Source organism: Ranitomeya variabilis, chromosome 1 (genome assembly GCF_051348905.1).
Source record: "Ranitomeya variabilis isolate aRanVar5 chromosome 1, aRanVar5.hap1, whole genome shotgun sequence".
Classification (NCBI taxonomy): Eukaryota; Metazoa; Chordata; class Amphibia; order Anura; family Dendrobatidae; genus Ranitomeya; species Ranitomeya variabilis.
Genome location: NC_135232.1, coordinates 509,122,360 through 509,141,882, shown reverse-complemented (window position 1 = coordinate 509,141,882; position 19,523 = coordinate 509,122,360). Strand labels below are relative to the sequence as shown.

The following is a 19,523-nucleotide window of genomic DNA, read 5'->3' as shown; positions in this document are numbered from 1 at the left end:
TTAATTTTCTGTATTTATTTAATGCCTCATCACTACCTACTTCCTTTAATTCTCTAAATGCTTTCTTTTTGTCACTTATTGCGCCCCTTACAGCTCTATTTAGCCATGTTGGTTTCCTCCTATTTCTAGTATGTTTTTTCCCATACGGTATGTAATGTGCACAGGTCCTATCCAGTACCTTTCCTCTGCTTCTTTTTAGTCAAGGACAGTAGCACCTTGCATTCACCTGAAGCCAAGTCTAACCCCACCATCAGGGGCTCTAGAGAAGACTCAGTTGCTTGCTTAGTTACAACACTCCAGGCTCTCCCTGGACCGTGGCACAGTGGTCCCACAAACATGTGCATAACAGTTTGCTAAAGCCATGAAACCTCTTATACCTCTCCAGTCTCGGACTAGTACCATGAGGTGAACCATCAGAGAGATCAGCAAGACAGGATCCTGTCTTATTTTCTGACTGTTAACACCCATTAGGATGCTCTAACATCAGCTGCCACATCCACTTCAGTTCAAGCTGCAGCAACCTCTGAAGCAACGCCGAGGTTTTATAAACCAGTGCTCACTGCACTTTGAACTGGTAGCCCACCGGTTTCCATTGCAATGGGTGAAGGTAGCCTTTCTAATGTCTCAACCCCTTGTGGGAAATAGAAGATGTGATAATCTCAACCCGGCAAACCTTCCTGTAGGTGTTCCTTTAAGCAGAGGTCCCCAACCGCCGGTCCGCGGACCAGGACCGGGCCGTTGGGGTTTTTCAGCCGGTCTGCGGCGCCGCTGACAGCTACCGTATATACTAGAGTATAAGCCAAGATTTTCAGCCCAAATTTTTGGGCTGAAAGTGCCCCCTCGGCTTATACTCGAGTCACGGTCGGCGGTGGGGTCGGCGGGTGAGGGGGAGAGGGCGCTGAGGCATACTTACCTAGTCCCGGCGATCCTGACGCTCCCCCTGCCCGTCCCACGGTCTCCGGGTGCAGCAGCTCTTCCCCTGTACAGCGGTCACGTGGGACCGCTCATTAGAGAAATGAATAGGCTGCTCCACCTCCCATAGGGGCGGAGCCGCATAATTCATTTCTCTAATCAGGGGTAACGGTGACCGCCGATAGAGGAAGAGGCTGCGGCACTGAAGACCAGCTGTCCGGGGGAAGGAGCGGGACGCCGGGAGCAGGTAAGTATTACATAGTCACCTGTCCTCGTTCCACACGCCGGGCGCTGTCTCCATCTTCCCGGCGTCTCTCCTCACTGATTGTGCAGGTCAGAGGGCGCGATGACGCATATAGTGTGCGCGCCGCCCTCTGCCTGATCAGTCAGTGCGGAGAGACGCCGGGACCGGACGCTGAGGAGCTGCAAGCAAGAGAGGTGAGTATGTAATTTATTATTTTTATTGCAGCAGCAGCACAGCTATGGGGCAAAAATGGACGGTGCAGAGCACTATATGGCACAGCTATGGGGCAATAATAAACGGTGCAGAGCACTGTATGGCACAGCTATGGGGCAATTATGGTGCAGAGCACTGTATGGCACAGCTATGGGGCAATAATGGTGCAGAGCACTATATGGCACAGCTATGGGGCAATAATAAACGGTGCAGAGCACTGTATGGCACAGCTATGGGGCAATAATAAACGGTGCAGAGCACTGTATGGCACAGCTATGGGGCAATAATGGTGCAGAGCACTGTATGGCACAGCTATGGGGCAATAATGGTGCAGAGCACTATATGGCACAGCTATGGGGCAATTATGAACGGTGCAGAGCACTGTATGGCACAGCTATGGGGCAATTATGAACGGTGCAGAGCACTAAATGGCACAGCTATGGGGCAATTATGAACGGTGCAGAGCACTGTATGGCACAGCTATGGGGCAATAATGGTGCAGAGCACTATATGGCACAGCTATGGGGCAATTATGAACGGTGCAGAGCACTATATGGCACAGCTATGGGGCAATTATGAACGGTGCAGAGCACTGTATGGCACAGCTATGGGGCAATAATAAACGGTGCAGAGCACTGTATGGCACAGCTATGGGGCAATAATGGTGCAGAGCACTATATGGCACAGCTATGGGGCAATAATGGTGCAGAGCACCAGGGAAACAAGCATGGTGCTCCCACTCATTCTGAACCTATGGTAAGTTGAATCACATTCTCATTATAAATGTCATAATTATATGATAAGTATGCACTAAGCTCCATCCCTCCATAACCCCACCCCCATATGACCAAAGCCCCGCCCCTGCTCCACCCCCACCGGGCCATGGAAAACTGGTCTTGCTTACAGCCGGTCCCTGGTGCAAAAAAGGTTGGGGACCTCTGCCTTAAAGCATTTGACAAGTTACTTCTACTGCTTCAATCCTCCTCAGACTATGTCAGGCTAATTTGTCTGTATGCTAATACACAGTCTGTTTCTGCATCCTGGCTTCTGAACTCAGCTGGAACAACAAGGCACTGGTAACTGCCTTCTGGGAGGGATTGTCCGGAAGGATTAAGGATGAGCCCATCCTGAACTGGAGTTCTGGAGAGGTGCTTTGTTGGGGTCAGTTGTGTCATGAGAAGTGTCTTGTGCCAGTACGACAGTCCCGGCCACCGGTGGCACCATTTTCTTTGCTAAGATTACCATCTGCCTACTGGTCATATGCAGATGTCCTTGACTAAAAAGAAGCAGAGGCGTTACCTCCACATAAGCCGTACGACTGCCCTATAAATCTGCTTCTGGGATCTTTACCTCCATGAGGCAGTGTTTACCCACTGTCCCAAGCAGAGACTCTAGACATGTCCGAGTATGTCAAGGAGAATTTGGCTAGGAGTTTCATTCAGAAATCCTCTTCTCCAGCTGGAGCCGGCTTCTTCTTTGTAAGGAGGTAGGATGGGACCCTCCAATCTTGAATCGATTATAGGGGTCTTAATCAGATCATGGTTAAGAACAAGTATCCATTGCCGTTGATTCTGCCTCAGAGGTGCTAGATGTAACAAGAGTGGTGGAACCACTGTGCCGTGGTCAGAGGAGAGCCTGAAGGGGCATGACTAGGTGAGCACCTAACTTTTCACTAGAGCTCCTGATGGTGGGGTTAGGCTTGGCTCCCGATGAACACCAGGTCCTGCTCCACTCCAGGACAGACTACGGATGCATGGCAGCTGACCCCAAGGTACAGGTAGCTGCAACGATCCAGTAGCTGAATACGGCTGATATAAAGACTGGCAGAGTAGGTGCAGGCGGGTTCGGCTGATGTACAGATTGGCACAGCAGGTGCAGGCAGGTCCGACTGATATATACATTGGCACAACTGGTGCAGGCGGGTTCAGCTGATATACAGACTGGCACGGCTGGTATAGGTGGTCCGGCTGGTATACAGATTGGCATGACAGGCGCAGGCAGGTTCCAAATGAAATACAGACTGACAAGGCAGGTACTAGTAAAGAGGTTAGGAATGGACAGACAGTAGCAGAACTAGCGGACAGGGACCTGAGAACTATCTAGCGTGTTGGTGAACTAAAATGTAAGTGTCTCACAGCTACTGGCTGGGGACACTTTAGGAAGGTGCACGCGCCCTAAGCACAGTGAAGGGGATCTGTGTGCCAGGCGCACACCCTGGGCAGCAGCTGCAGATGAGGAAGGAGGAGGGGGAGTGGGACAGGGGCAGTGGCGGTGAGTGAGTCGACGTCCCTGCCGAGGACAGGGGCAGCGTGCAGGGACGCTGGCACTACAGGCATTGTAGTGGTTCCACAACCACATGCGTAACAATTATTTCATCATAAACAAGCCACGACCAGGTGCTCCCCAAAAGTTTTCAGATAAAGGAGTGAAAAGAATTATAAGAATAGTCCAAGAGCCAAAGACCACTTGTGGAGAGCTACAGGAAGACCTAGAATCAGCACATACAGTTGTTTCAAGGAAAGCAATAAGCAGAGGTGTATCTAGGTTTTCTGTCACGTGGGCCAAGAATTCGGTTTGGTGCAACCCCCCGCCCAAGTACATGTGCGATTTGCACACTTCGTCATGTGCCGACAACCTGATTGTCCTAATTTAATGTTCAGTGAAGAACTGAGTGAAGCAGAAGAGAAGCTAGTTATCATGTAACAGCGTAAGTATGAAAATCACATATGAGATAAGCGGCCATGTGATGACTGCTGGAACCAGCAAGCAAAGCTGAATCCTGACAAAGAGTATATTTCAGTCTGTTGGAATTGGCTGCAGGGCTTCATTTTATAGAGTGAATCCAAGTTTGAGATGAAACGCTGAAGTCACTATAGGTGGATGCAGGCTTCTGAATTCTCACAGCACAAGCACTGCACACTGTTAGGATTCTCTCTTGCGCAAGTATGAGATTTGTATACTTCTAGCCACATTCCGACTAGACGTGCCTGGCCTTGCTCAATTCATTTTCATTGATTGAGGCCACTCATGTCTAGCCAGCATGTGACCACATGTATGCAAATCGCCAGCACCAGAGAATCCTGACAGCGTGCAGTGCACACTGTGAGAATTCAGAAGTCTGCAGTCACATAGAATGACTGCAGACTCTTCACAAACCTGGACAACCCCTTTAATATTCCTAACATAAATAAAAATGAGAATAAGTCAGTATCACAAAAAACATTTAGAGTCGTTCTCTTTCTTTTTTTCTTTACCTTGTCCAGACTCCATGAGATTTTTCATCCACAGCCGTCTCTGCAGACTTCCATCTTCTCTGGTCTTCTGCACCACATTCCCACACGACACCCTTAAAGATAGCAGTGTCATTATAATGATCCTAAACAAAAATATCTGCCCTACGCTGAGCCCTTGAATAAATAATTGCCCCTCTCTGTATTCCCTGCACAAAATATGAACCCACACTGTGCCTGTTATAGTACATGCTCTCCACACTGCCCCCTCCTTTCCATTCTGGGCCACCTCTTCACACTGTTCTCACACTGAGTCACCCCTATAGGGCCCAGCGTCTAAACTGTGCCCCCTCATCACACTCCCCCTCCTTGGTATACTGTTGCCTCCTGGCTGTGCCCTTACACTGTTACCCCATGCTATACTCCCCATACTACTCAGTCTCTATTCTGTGCCCACTCGCACTTTTTTCCACCCATACTGTCTCCTCGCACTATTCCCCTCAATAGTCTCTTCACACATTTCCCCCTCCCTCCTCATACATTTACCCTCTCACTTTCCATACTGTCTCCTCACACATCCCTCCAACTCCCTGTACTGTACTACCCATCACATCACACTCGCTCCCCATACTGTGTCCTCATACATTTTCCCCTTGCTTCTCATACTGTGTTCACACCCATACCACCACTCATCATACTGTGTCTGCACTCATCCCCATACATGCCCCCATCTCATACCTTCCTCCTCATATTGTGTGTTCATATTTCTCCCACTCCCCATATTGTGTCTACACCTGTCCCTTCCTTTCTCCCTGAGCTTGTGTCCTCAAATCATCCCCGTTACATGAAATCTCACCCAGCCCAATTACACTAAATACCCCCATCAGTCCCATTACGGTATATCTCCCCCACACAGTAAATTCCCTCACACACACACAGTAAATGACCACACACACACAGCAAACAACCCCTACACACAGTAAATACCCCCCTCACACACAGTAAATACCCCACTCACACACAGTAAATACTCCACACACATAGTACATACCCCTTACACACTAAATACAACCACACACAGTAAATGCACCACCCCCTAGTAAACACCACTCACATAAATACCCCTTCCACACAGTAAGCACCCCCCCAGAAATTAAATACCCCCCAAGCAGTAAATACACCTCCCCATATCTTCATTGTCTTCAGCTTCACTAACATGGAGCACTTACCACTGATGTGAAGCTCTGCAGTGCGGGCGAGTGACGTCAGCAGCATGATCACATAACATAATCACACTGCTGACGTCGTTCTGACCCAGCAGGCAGAGCTTCAATTCTGCTCATGTCTGTTAGATGCGAGTGCAATTGAACACTGGGAGCTGGCTCTGTGCAGCTTCTCTGTGCCAGCTGCCAGCTCAGAGAATTGCTGACTCCCATTCCGGGGGGGGGGGGGGCAGCAGAATGCCCCCCTGCTGGTGCCAGCTGCACCCATGGCACATGCCCTTGCTTCCCCTCCTAGATATGACTCTGGCAGTAAGTAATGCACTCAATCTCCGTGGCCTGAATGCATGCTCACCACGTAAGACTCCATTGCTGAACAAAAATCATGTCCAAGCACATTTAAACTTTGCTTAAAAGTGTGTTTAAAGTTCATATAATTGAAGACATGATGAATGTACAAATGTACCCAGACATTCTTGATAAAAAAAATGTCTGCTGCCATCTACCAGGATGATGAATATGAAATGTGGGTGTGCATTTCAGCAAGACAATGATCCCAAACACAAAGCCAGGGAAACTCTCAATTATCTTCAGAAAAAGAAAATAAAGCTGCTTGAATGGCCCAGCCAATCACCTGACCTGAATCTAATAGAAAATGTATGGAAGGAACTAAAGCTCGGAGTTCATAGAAGGTGCCCATGGAATCTTCAGAATTTGAAGAGTGTGTGGAAGAATTGGCCAAAATCACCCCTGAGCAATGCATGCAACTAGTTTCTCTGTACAGGAGGCATTTTGAGAGTATGTGCACATATTGCGGATTTCCTGTGGATCCGCAGCTTTTTTTGCCATGCAGAAACACTGCAGATCCGCAAGTGATTTACAGTACAATGTAAATCAATAGGAAAAAAAAAATGCTGTGCTAATGGTGCAGAAACTTCCGCGCAGAAACGCTGCGGATTAAAAGAAGTAGCATGTCACTTCTTTTGTGCGGATCTGCAGCGTTTTTGTACCCATTCCATTATAGAAATCCACAGGGGTAAAAAACGCAGTAATCCTCACAAAATCCGCAGTAAATCCGCAGCAAATCCGCACAAAAAACACGTCAAATCCGCACCTGCGTTTTCTGCCAAGAGATGCAGAATCTGCACAAAAAATCCCTGAGGCTAATTCGCAACGTGTGTACATAGCCTAAAGCTGTCATCACCAATAAATTCTTTTGTACAAAGAGCACTCCAGACTGGGAAAAACACATTGCTGTTGTTATATCCTTTCTATCTACCTCCTGATGAACCTCAAATCAAACAAGGGGAAACACATTGAGGCATAATGATATGGACAGATAAGTAAAACCTGTTCACACATTATAATTTTACATGAATGGATTTTATATGATGAAGGTAATATTTGGTGATTCCTATCGCCAGGAATACACAGAATGTTAAAGGTGATTCTGTCTATCAGGCAATGGCTGTATCATTTTGGTGGTTGCCTTTAGAGTTTTTCTATGTCTGATGGCAAATTTTGTGGTAGTTATCTTTGTTCACAAATGTGGTTTATAGTTCTTTATCTCAATAAGATTTTGACCCTTATTTGATTGTTGACACATATGGACATACTTAAATTAATGCATACTTGGCTATTCTGAATGTAACGTATTCTGCAAGAACATGTGCACATTTGTTACGATCATCATCTTTCTATATATCAAACTAAGTGTGTACTTTTTTGTGAGGTCATCATTTTTCCTTTGTACGACACTTTAGTTAGTAGCATCATTGTGTGCTATAGAGCGAGTAGGGGTATTAGGGATAGCCGTCGAGGAGCAGGGGGCGCCATTGTCATGTCCCTAGGGTGCCACCCTCTGCGACATAGGTAGGGAATAAGTCTAGGGAAAAATCCCCCTCCCCCTGACTATTGTTCTTCACATCTACAGCACCATATGTGAATTTTAAGTTTTCTCTGCAGATGAGTCTTTTGGTGGTGGATTAGTCATAGCAACACTGCAGTCTTAATACATATGATTTGTTCAGTAGAATATTTATTGACATCTGCATGCTATCTTGTGTCAGTTATGGAATGGTGACAGTATTGAATGATTTAATATATAGAATCTACCAATCCAATTGGAAATAATTATAGCAAGGTAGTGGTGAAATTATTAAATATTAAAATGTAACCTTTATTAATAATTACTTATAAAAAAACGAATGTTAGACAAGTGACAACCGGGGAAGTGCCGGGGAAATCCTCACATGGCATTTTTGTTTCTCCTCCCTCTTTGATTGACGTAGGATAAGAATAAATAAAATGAAATCAGTGAATGGGGCCTCTTTAGGATCTTGGAGAATTGGACATTTGTTTAATAATTTAATTTTTTTTAAATGTCCACTTACAGAGGATCTTGGTGTATCTGTGTTAAATATGGTCCCTGAGTATCTGTGGGGATATACTTGTGGTTCACGATCTGCAGGTACTTCATTCATAGGGGTATAGTTCCAAGCGATGCAATCATTGCATAATAGCTTGGAATGAAATGAGTAACTCCGTTCGTGGATACTAGGGTTGAGCGAAACGGGTCGGCCATTTTCAGAAGTCGCCGACTTTTGGCAAAGTCGGGTTTCATGAAACCCGACCCCTGTGTGGGGTCAGCCAAGAGGTCGGCGATCTTCTGAATCTGGTATCGGAATTCCGATACCGAGTTCCGATATGTTTGCGATATCGGATATCGGTATCGGAATCCATATTTAAGTGTAAAATATAGAATCAAAATAAAAAATATTGATATACTCACCCTCGGACGCGCCCTGGTACTAACTGGCAGCCTTCCTTCCTAAGAATGAGCACGTGAATGACCTGCGGTGACGTCGTGGCTTGTGATTGGTCGCCTGAGCGGTCACATGGGCGGCCACGACCAATCACAAGCTGTGACGTCATCTAAGGCCCTTCACGCGCTCATTCTTTGGAAGGAAGGCTGCCGGAAAGAAGCCGAGGGTGAGTATATTGGTCGCGGCCGCCCATGTGACCTCTCACGCGACCAATCACAAGCCGTGACGTCATCTAAGGCCCTTCACGCGCTCATTCTTAAGAAGGAAGGCTGCCGGAAAGAAGCAGGGCGCGTCCGAGGGTGAGTATATACCTAATAGGAATATACTCACCCTCGGCTTCTTTCCGGCAGCCTTCCTTCCTAAGAATGAGCGCGTGAAGGGCCTTAGATGACGTCACGGCTTGTGATTGGTCGCAGCCGCCCATGTGACCGCTCACGCGACCAATCACAAGCCGTGACGTCACCGCAGGTCATTCACGCGCTCATTCTTAGGAAGGAAGGCTGCCAGTTAGTACCAGGGCGCGTCCGAGGGTGAGTATATCAATATTTTTTATTTTGATTCTTTATTTTACACTTAAATATGGATCCCAGGGCCTGAAGGAGAGTTTCCTCTCCTTCAGACCCTGGGAACCATAGTATCCCATTGCACTGCATTGGGTTTCGTGTTTCGGCCGACCCCGACCCCGACTTTTTTATAGGATCGGCCGATTTCACTCGACCCGACTTTTGAGAAAGTCGGGTTTCGTGAAACCTGACCCGATCCTATAAAAATAAAAGTCGCTCAACCCTAGTGGATACCACTATCTGCGTTCTGGTCTGGAGCGCAGAGCGTCGGTTGCTGTGGATACACAGGGTTTTCACTTCCAGTTCCTGAAGGCGCGTGTAGCGGATACACTCATGCATTCCATCTTGTAGCACAGATGAGATGTCACAGGGGCATTTCCAGTTCTCGGATAACATGCGGGACATACGTTCTGCTTATGCCGGTATGTTTTTTTGAAAGTGACAAAAGCAGATGCACATTTTTCGCGGGGGTTAAAGGAAGTGACGCTTCTAAAGGTACTGAGATAAGCTATTTAAACCGTTGAGACAACGTGGGGACGGCAGACCGCAAGTTTATTTGGCGCATGAGGGTTGTGTATTCTTCTCTAAGAGAACGCCCTCTCCAATCTAACTGGGATACTTCTTTCACTCCCCTGATGATTTGAAAAATGAAACGCGTTGAAAGGCACTGGGGACATGGTCTAACACCTGAGTCCGTGAATGGTGGGATATGATTTATATATGGGGATTCTGGTTTTTACCCCTTTCCCACCTCCGGATTGTCAGGATATTTCTTGGGAGTCATCTCAAAGACCGGGACATCATGTGATAAAGTGGCGAGCATGAACCCGGGTGAGATTGTTCCAATGTTTTTTTAGCTGTTTTTTCTCATAGCATGTATGTCTTTTTGCGTGTGCACATAGAGGTTATATAGTAGCATAAGACGCAATACTGGCAGTACCTGGCCTACACATATTTGTTGGTTAAGAAGTGCTAAAAGGAAATAATGTGCTGCTTTTGGGATTTGATAGCCATAGACTGCTATTTAGGCTGTTTTTTTCTCATAGCATATATGTCTTTGCGTGTGTACATATAGGTTATATAGCAGCACAAGTCACACTTGTCTAACATTCGTTTTTTTATAAGTAATTATTAATAAAGGTTACATTTTAATATTTAATAATTTCACCACTACCTTGCTATAATTATATACAGTATTGAATGATTAGAGTTATTTCTCTCATTAGAGACACCACTAATCCATGTTATTTTGACCACTCTAGAGCCGACGAGGAGCAGGGGTGCCATTGTCGATCTTAGGGTGCCAACCTCTGCAGCATAGGCAGGGTTAAAGTTTAGGAGCAAGTTCTCCTCACCCGCCTCGAGATTCTGACCATATCCCTACCCCTCCTTCGCTGTGTTGTTCTCATTTAGATGCAAGTCCACAGTGTTGTTTAGTGTGGTACTACTTCAGCAGCTATTTAGGCATTATTAGAGGAAGAAGCCCCCTTACGGTTTAATCTATTGGTGTTTGTAATGTTCACAAGTGTTTTTGTGGCACTAAGGATTGTTGGGTGTTTTTAATAATTTTCAATGAAAATTATTTTTAAAGGGTTTTCACTTACTGTAAACTTTCTTCTGCTACCCTACAGTGTATACTTCTTTGGTAGACCTTTTGTACAAAGTATTAAAAACATTTTAAAGTAAATATAAATTTTAGTAAGCATGTTCAATAGTTTTTCATCGTGTCATTTGTCATTATTACACATCATTTATGGACATTTATGGCATGATTTCTTTGCATGTGAGGATTGGATGGGTTTTACCAACATCTGGTGAAAATTTTGTGTAAATAGCAGCTTTAGAAAAATATTTAGGCTATATTTCCATGGTCAGGATTGGCTCAGTATTTGCTCAGGATTTGACACAGGTAAAATCTGCACCAAATCTGCATCAAAGATCACTGGCAGGTCACCTGTGTTTTTTACATGTGTTTTTGATGCTTTTTTTTTTAATGCGGATTTGTATGCGTTTTTTTGTAAGCTAAATAAAGATATATTATTTAACAAAAAAAAAAAGATTTGTGATGTCATTTCTGGTCCAACCTCCTCTTTAACATTTGTCCAACCCACACTCCATTACACACACAGATAGATAGATAGAGATAGATAGATAGATAGATAGATAGATAGATAGATAGATAGACAGACAGACAGACAGATAGATAGATAGATAGATAGATAGATAGATAGATAGATAGATAGATATGGGATAGATAGATGGATAGATACGGTAGATATGGGATAGATAGATATATCTATAATATCTATAGATAGACAGATCTATCTATAGATAGATCTATCTATAGATAGAAAAAAAATCTGTGTTAGTCCTGGGTCACACTTTACGAGAAACTCGCACGAGTCTTGCACCTCAATACCCGGCACTGCCACCGGCACTCGGACCGGAGCGTTTAGCTGCATAGAAATACATGCAGCCGGACACTCTGGTCCCAAGTGCTGGCAGCAGTGCCGGGTATTGAGATGCGAGACTCATGCGAGTCATTGGCTATCATGCAATTTTCAAGTCCAGAGTGGGAAAGCCGGCGACCTGGGGGCCGGTGTTTATAGCCTGGGAAGCAGGTAATACCCATGGATTTTCCCAGGCTATGAATATCAGCCTGCAGCTGTCTGCTTAGCCTTTACTGGCTATTAAAATAGGGGGAGCCCCTCAAAAAATGACATGTGGTCCCCCTATAATTTATAGCCAGAAAGGCTACGCAGACAGCTGCGGGCTAATTTTCATAGCCTAGAAAGGGGCCATGGATATTGACCCCCCGGCTACAAATACCAGCCCCCAGCTGCCCCAGAAATAGCGCATCTGTAAGCTTCTCTCTTCCCACTGCCCTGTAGCAGTGGCATATGGGGTAATAAGGGGTTACTGTCACCTTTGAATTGTAAGGTGTCATTAAGCCGCCTTAGTAATGGAGAGTTGTCAATAAGACGCCTATCCATTACTAATCCTATAGTTGGTAAAGGGTTAATAAAACACACATGCAAAATAAAATATTTTAATGAAATAAAACACCACACAGTTTTGCCATCTCTATTCCACTGGTAATCCAAGCGAAGCCATCGATCTGAAAAAAGAAAAAAAAGTAATTATCCAACAGTATACTCCCTGGTCCAATGCAGTCCTTAATAACGAGTGTCCCATGACGAGTCCAGCTCTCCTACATCTGGATGCCTGACATCCAGACATAGCAGAGCTTGTAGATGACCACCAGAGATCTCCGGCAATAACCTACACTGTAGGTCTCGCGGTCAGTTGACCGTGAGAACTAGCCTAGGGTGACCAGAGATAACCCCCGGTCATGTGCACGGCAGTTCTCGCGGTAAGCTAAGTTATCGTGAGAACTGCAGTGGACGCGGACTTCCGGCGGTGTGACAGGTAAGACCTTATTTAAATTAGTAGACATGCATAGTAAGCTGTGTTTACGCAGTTACTACACATGTGACTAATCATTAGACGTGGTTTTACCGCATCTAATGATAGTCTATGGTAAATTTGCGGTGCAGCGACGGAGCGCTGCCGCAGTGTAAACAGACATGCTGCGTTCTGGAAAGACGCGCCGCATGTCCGTTTACGCAGGTCTGCCGCCTGCGTCTTTTAATGCATAGTGGAGATGGGATTTCATGAAATTCCTTCCACTATACTGTAACATCTGGACGCTGCGTGTTTGACGCTGTGGCTGTTTCCTGACCATGGAAACATACCCTTACTGAGAAAATTGGTGACGTGTTCAATATTTATTTCACCCGCTGTATGTAAATATCATGTTTGTCAATATTCAAACTTTGCAAAGAATTGTTAAGTCTGAGCTGTCAGAAATTTTCAAATGCTTAGAATATTTAAAAAATTTGGAGCAGCTGAAATGATTTTTTTTCTATAAACATCATTGTACATATTAACATATTTTTCAAAAATTCAGATTTATGGTTCAACAACATTCGACATCTGTGCCAAGGATATGATGCCAACTGACTTTTCAGAGCATTTCCGTGGAACGATTAATATTTGGGCCACTGTAACTGCTGTTGATGGGAGCAAACAGGTCACTTTTGATGACACCACTCCAGTTCAGAAACAGTTGATTGATATCAAATATACCAAAGATACACGTAAACAGTTTAAACCAGGCCTCCCTTACCAAGGAAAAGTAAGTTACAAGAATAAGACAAGGATTTCGCTATTGATGTTATATCTGTATATGTAAATGTAGCATTTTAAGTAAAGGGGTTTTCTAGGCTTGGGACAAAAGTCTGATGTTACAATTCCTTAGTATTGCCAGTGCAGGTGGTCATGTGACTAATTTGTATTGATTTGCATACTTGCACTCTCTTAATTTATTTCAATTGAGAGAAGCCGAATGCATACTATGCAGTCACCTTACTACTTGCTTCCACCTGCAATATTGGGGAATTGTGATTCTTAGTATTTCCAAAGCTGTCATACAACCATAAGTATGTGATTTGCGGTCACAAGCCAACTAATCTCATATGGCTTCTCCCAATTCGCTTATATTGAGAGAAGCCAAATGTGTCTAGTTGGCATGTGACCTCAAATCACATACTTATGGTCACATGCCTGCATGCACTGGCAATACCAAGGAATCATGATTCCCCAGTTTTGCAAGCAAGTGCTCATGTGACTGCATATATGTGATTTGCATACTTGCAGTGAGGTGCTGACTAGTTTATCCCAGATTTTCTAAATATAAGTGAATTGAGAATTGCTAGATGAGACTAGTCGGCGCAAGACTGCAAGTATGAAAATCACATAATATGGTCACATGACTGCTCGCATCGGAAATACCAGGAAATTGTGACAAAATGCACCTTACATGCTGTCAAAATTCAGTAGTGAGAAGTCTGCAGTCACATCGAGTCGAGACTTCCGTCCTAAGCATGGACAACCCTTTTAATTGTTATTTATTTTGCCCCAAACATCAATACATGAAAAGTTATTGCATAGCATTCTAAAAAGATTCATATAAATAAAAATAAAGTAATAAAATGCCATCTGTTTCTTAGGTTGAAGTTACATATCCTGATGGAAGTCCTGCTGATGGAGTAACTGTGCGAATCAAAGCTGAACTTACCGTGAAAGACAATGTATTTACGAGTGAGCTTGTATCCCAAAATGGCTTAGTTGAGTTTCAGATACCTTCTATCCCAACAGCAGCTCACTATGTATGGCTTGAGGTATGATTATATGTTGCCGCACTACTAGTTTTGTTTGGCTACACAAGTCAAACTATATATTAAGTAGTTTCCATTTTTTTATGCTTCTAAATCCATTTCCTCTATTTCAAAGTCAAAGGTTATAGCCATTGATGGAAAATCTACAGAAGAGCAATATTTGCCAAACTACTTGTCCATAAGTAGCTGGTATTCTCCAAGCAAGTGCCACCTTCTTATTCAGCCACCTGATAAAGCACTGCTGGTGAGTACAGCGAGTGCACTGTCATCAGTCATGGAACAAGAGAAATAACTATGGGATCAACCAACTACACATTGTGAAACAAACCAATTATCAAGAAAGAGAAGTGTGCTACACAGTCAGGATCACTGAATAAAATAATGAAGCCGAACCTGGGAACAATACCCCTGAGGAAGCCATAGCTTTAGGTGGCGATACGCATGGGGTCTCCACTCCTCCATCACATTTGGTCCTTGTTCCCAGGTTCCACTGCTTCATTCTTTGTTTATTTGATTCATATTGCTTCCTCAGTTACTTAGGCCTATAGCCTTGCAGAGTATTATTACATATTATCGCTTATTACAGTAAATTCTTTATGTTCTTTTGCCAATAGGCTTTAACCCTCTATATGCACCTTTTAGTTGTTTGTTGGCATTATTTATTATATTTGATTTGGTGACATATTCAGGACTTATCTTACTCTTGTGGGCCTTATTGTTCTTTATTCCTTAGAGCTGTAATGCCTTCAAATATATTTAACAATGCCTTATTTGAGGTTTCTGTGTTGATAGATTTACCATACATATATAGTTACTAGATGGTGGCCCGATTCTAACGCATCGGGTATTCTAGAATATGCATGTATGTATATAGCAGCCACATAGTATATAGCACAAGCCACGTAGTACAGGTCCTTCTCAAAAAATTAGCATATAGTGTTAAATTTCATTATTTACCATAATGTAATGATTACAATTAAACTTTCATATATTATAGATTCATTATCCACCAACTGAAATTTGTCAGGTCTTTTATTGTTTTAATACTGATGATTTTTGCCTACAACTCCTGATAACCCAAAAAACCTGTCTCAATAAATTAGCATATTTCACCCGTCCAATCAAATAAAAGTGTTTTTTAATAACAAACAAAAAAACCATCAAATAATAATGTTCAGTTATGCACTCAATACTTTGTCGGGAATCCTTTGGCAGAAATGACTGCTTCAATGCGGCGTGGCATGGAGGCAATCAGCCTGTGACACTGCTGAGATGTTATGGAGGCCCAGGATGCTTCAATAGCGGCCTTAAGCTCATCCAGAGTGTTGGGTCTTGCGTCTCTCAACTTTCTCTTCACAATATCCCACAGATTCTCTATGGGGTTCAGGTCAGGAGAGTTGGCTGGCCAATTGAGCACAGTAATACCATGGTCAGTAAACCATTTACCAGTGGTTTTGGCACTGTGAGCAGGTGCCAGGTCGTGCTGAAAAATGAAATCTTCATCTCCATAAAGCATTTCAGCCGATGGAAGCATGAAGTGCTCCAAAATCTCCTGATAGCTAGCTGCATTGACCCTGCCCTTGATGAAACACAGTGGACCAACACCAGCAGCTGACATGGCACCCCACACCATCACTGACTGTGGGTACTTGACACTGGACTTCAGGCATTTTGGCATTTCCTTCTCCCCAGTCTTCCTCCAGACTCTGGCACCTTGATTTCCGAATGACATGCAAAATTTGCTTTCATCAGAAAAAAGTACTTGGGACCACTTAGCAACAGTCCAGTGCTGCTTCTCTGTAGCCCAGGTCAGGCGCTTCTGCCGCTGTTTATGGTTCAAAAGTGGCTTTACCTGGGGAATGCGGCACCTGTAGCCCATTTCCTGCACACGCCTTTCCACACCAGACTCAGTCCACTGCTTCCTCAGGTTCCCCAAGGTCTGGAATCGGTCCTTCTCCACAATCTTCCTCAGGGTCCGGTCACCTCTTCTCGTTGTACAGCGTTTTCTGCCACATTGTTTCCTTCCAACAGACTTACCATTGAGGTGCCTTGATACAGCACTCTGGGAACAGCCTATTTGTTGAGAAATTTCTTGCTGGGTCTTACCCTCTTGCTTGAGGGTGTCAATGATGGCCTTCTTGACATCTGTCAGGTCGCTAGTCTTACCCATGATGGGGGTTTTGAGTAATGAACCAGGCAGGGAGTTTTTAAAAGCCTCAGGTATCTTTTGCATGTGTTTAGAGTTAATTAGTTGATTCAGAAGATTAGGGTAATAGGTCTTTTAGAGAACCTTTTCTTGATATGCTAATTTATTGAGACAGGTTTTTTGGGTTATCAGGAGTTGTATGCCAAAATCATCAGTATTAAAACAATAAAAGACCTGACAAATTTCAGTTGGTGGATAATGAATCTATAATATATGAAAGTTTAATTGTAATCATTACATTATGGTAAATAATGAAATTTAACACTATATGCTAATTTTTTGAGAAGGACCTGTATATAGGAGCCATGTAGTATATAGCCGACAAATAGTACGTGGCCTGTGCTATATACTATGTGGCTGCTATATACATACATACATACATATTGTAGAATACCCGATGCGTTAATACAGGCCACGCAGTATATAACAGTGACCATGCAGTATATAACACAGCCCAAACAGTATATAACACAGCCCACGCAGTATATAGCAGCCAAGCAGTATATCACACAGCCTATGCAGTATATCACACAGCCCATGCAGTATATCACACAGCCCATGCAGTATATCACACAGCCCACGCAGTATATCACACAGCCCATGCAGTATATCACACAGCCCATGTAGTATATAGCAGCCACGTGGTATATAACACAGCCCACGCAGTATTTAGCAGTGTGGGCACCATATCCCTGTTTAAAAAAAAAATTAAAATAAAAAATAGTTATATACTCACCCGCCGGGATCCAGCGAAGCTCTCGTTATGCGCGCGGCTGCGCTCGTGAGACCGCTAAGTCGTGTGGGTAATTTCGCATGGCATCCTGGGAACTTAAGATGGCGGCAGCCGCGTGCGGCTCGGCGGACTACGGAGGGTGAGAATATCAGATTTTTAGTTTTTTTAATTATTTTTAACATTACATCTTTTTACTATTGATGCTGCATAGGCAGCATCAATAGTAAAAAGTTGGGGACACACAGAGTTAATAGCAGCAATAACGGAGTGCATTACCCGCGGCATAACACGGTCCATTACCGAGGGCATTAACCCTGTGTTAGCGGTGACTGGAGGGGAGTATGCGGGTGCCGGGCACTGACTGCAGGGGAGTAAGGAGGGACTAATCGGACTGTGGCCGTCGCTGATTGGTCGCGGCAGCCATGACAGGCAGCTGACGAGACCAATCAGCGACGCTTGATTTCCGTTACGGAAGTTGCGGACAGAAAGACGGAAGTACCCCTTAGACAATTATATATATAGATTATGCATATTGGTGGACATTGATGGAAGGGTGTTAGTCCTATTATGGATACACCAGGGGGATTATTATTATCATTGCTGTATTGCTTTTTTAAATGTTTTTATTATAACATGTCATTGTTCATGTTTTTTCAAGAAAGTGTTTCATTTTTTTATTCAGTGATCCTGACTGTGTAGCACACTTCTCTTTCTTAATTATTGGTCATCAGTCATAAAAACCTCAAAACTTTCTGCAATGATTTGCATTCTAGAAAAACAATACAAGAGAATATAAGAACTTGTTACTTATAATTTAGGACATGCTGTACAAATTCTGTTCTGTATTCTGGGACATGCCAGAATGATCATATTGCCAAACTGGGTTGAGTTTCACAGCATGACTGTCAATAATAGCTACTGGCTTTACTAGTAGCCTGGAAGTGACACGCTGACCAGTGTCTTCTCTTATTTATTTAGTTGATAAATAGAAGTGAGGTGACATCTAGAATAGAGAAGAATTTTGTATGCTGTTAACATAATTACAGGTGCTTTTCACAAAATCAGAATATCATCAAAAAGTTAATTTATTTCAGTTTTTCAATACAAAAAGTGAAACTCATATACTATATAGACTCATTACAAACAGAGTGATGTATTTCAAGGGTTTATTTCTGTTAATGTTGATGATTATGTCTTACAGCCAATGAAAACCCAAAAGTCATTATTTCAGTAAATTAGAATAATTAACAAAAACACCTGCAAAGTCTTCCTAAGCATTTAAAAAGCTCCTTTAGTCTATTTAAGTAGGCTGCACAATCATGGGGAAGACTGCTGACTTGACAGATGTCCAGAAGTCAGTCATTGACACACTCCACAATGAGGGTAAGCCACAAAAGGTCATTGCTAAAGAAGCTGGCTGCTCACAGAGTGCTGTATCCAAGCATATTAATGGAAAGTTGAGTGGAAGGAAAAGGTGTGGTAGAAAAAGGTGCACAAGCAACCGGGATGACCGCAGCCTTGAAAGGATTGTTAAGAAAAGGCCATTCAAAAATTTGGGGGAGAATCACAAGGAGTGGATTGGAGTCATTGCTTCCAGAGCAACCACACACAGATGTACCCATGACATGGGCATCAAGGGTCACATTTCTTGTGTCAGGCCACTCATGACCAATAGACAACGCCAGAAGCATCTTTCCTGGGCCAAGGAGAAAAATAACTTGCTTCAGTGGTCCAAGGTGTTGTTTTCAGATGAAAGTAAATGTTGCATTTCAATTGGAAATCAAGGTCCCAGAGTCTGGAGGAGGAGTGGAAAGGCTTACAATCCAAGCTGCTTGATGTCTAGTGTGAAGTTTCCACAATCAGTGATGGTTTGAGGAGCCATGTCATCTGCTGGTGTAGGTCCACTGTGTTTTATTAAGACCAAAGTCAGCGCTACTGTCCACCAGGAAATTTTAGAGCACTTCATGCTTCCCTCTGCCGACAAGTTTTTTGGAGATGAAAATTTAATTCTCTAGCAGGACTTGGCACCTGTCCACACTGCCAAAAGTACCAATACCTGGTTTAAAAACAGCAGTATCACTGTGCTTTGATTGGCCATCAAACTTGCCTGACCTTAAAACCATAGATAATCTATGGG

General features: G+C 43.8%; 1 protein-coding gene across 2 annotated transcripts in view; it reads left to right on the top strand.

Annotated features, from left to right (window-relative positions):
• The window catches only part of CPAMD8 (C3 and PZP like alpha-2-macroglobulin domain containing 8), a 500,517-nt gene that overhangs the window by 241,715 nt on the left and 239,279 nt on the right, over positions 1-19,523 (top strand). For both annotated transcript variants that reach the window (XM_077253153.1, XM_077253145.1), the window contains exons 11-13: positions 13,178-13,405; positions 14,280-14,450; positions 14,563-14,691. In XM_077253153.1, coding sequence (XP_077109268.1) covers positions 13,178-13,405; positions 14,280-14,450; positions 14,563-14,691 — 528 coding nt within the window. The remainder of the gene's footprint in view (positions 1-13,177; positions 13,406-14,279; positions 14,451-14,562; positions 14,692-19,523) is intronic.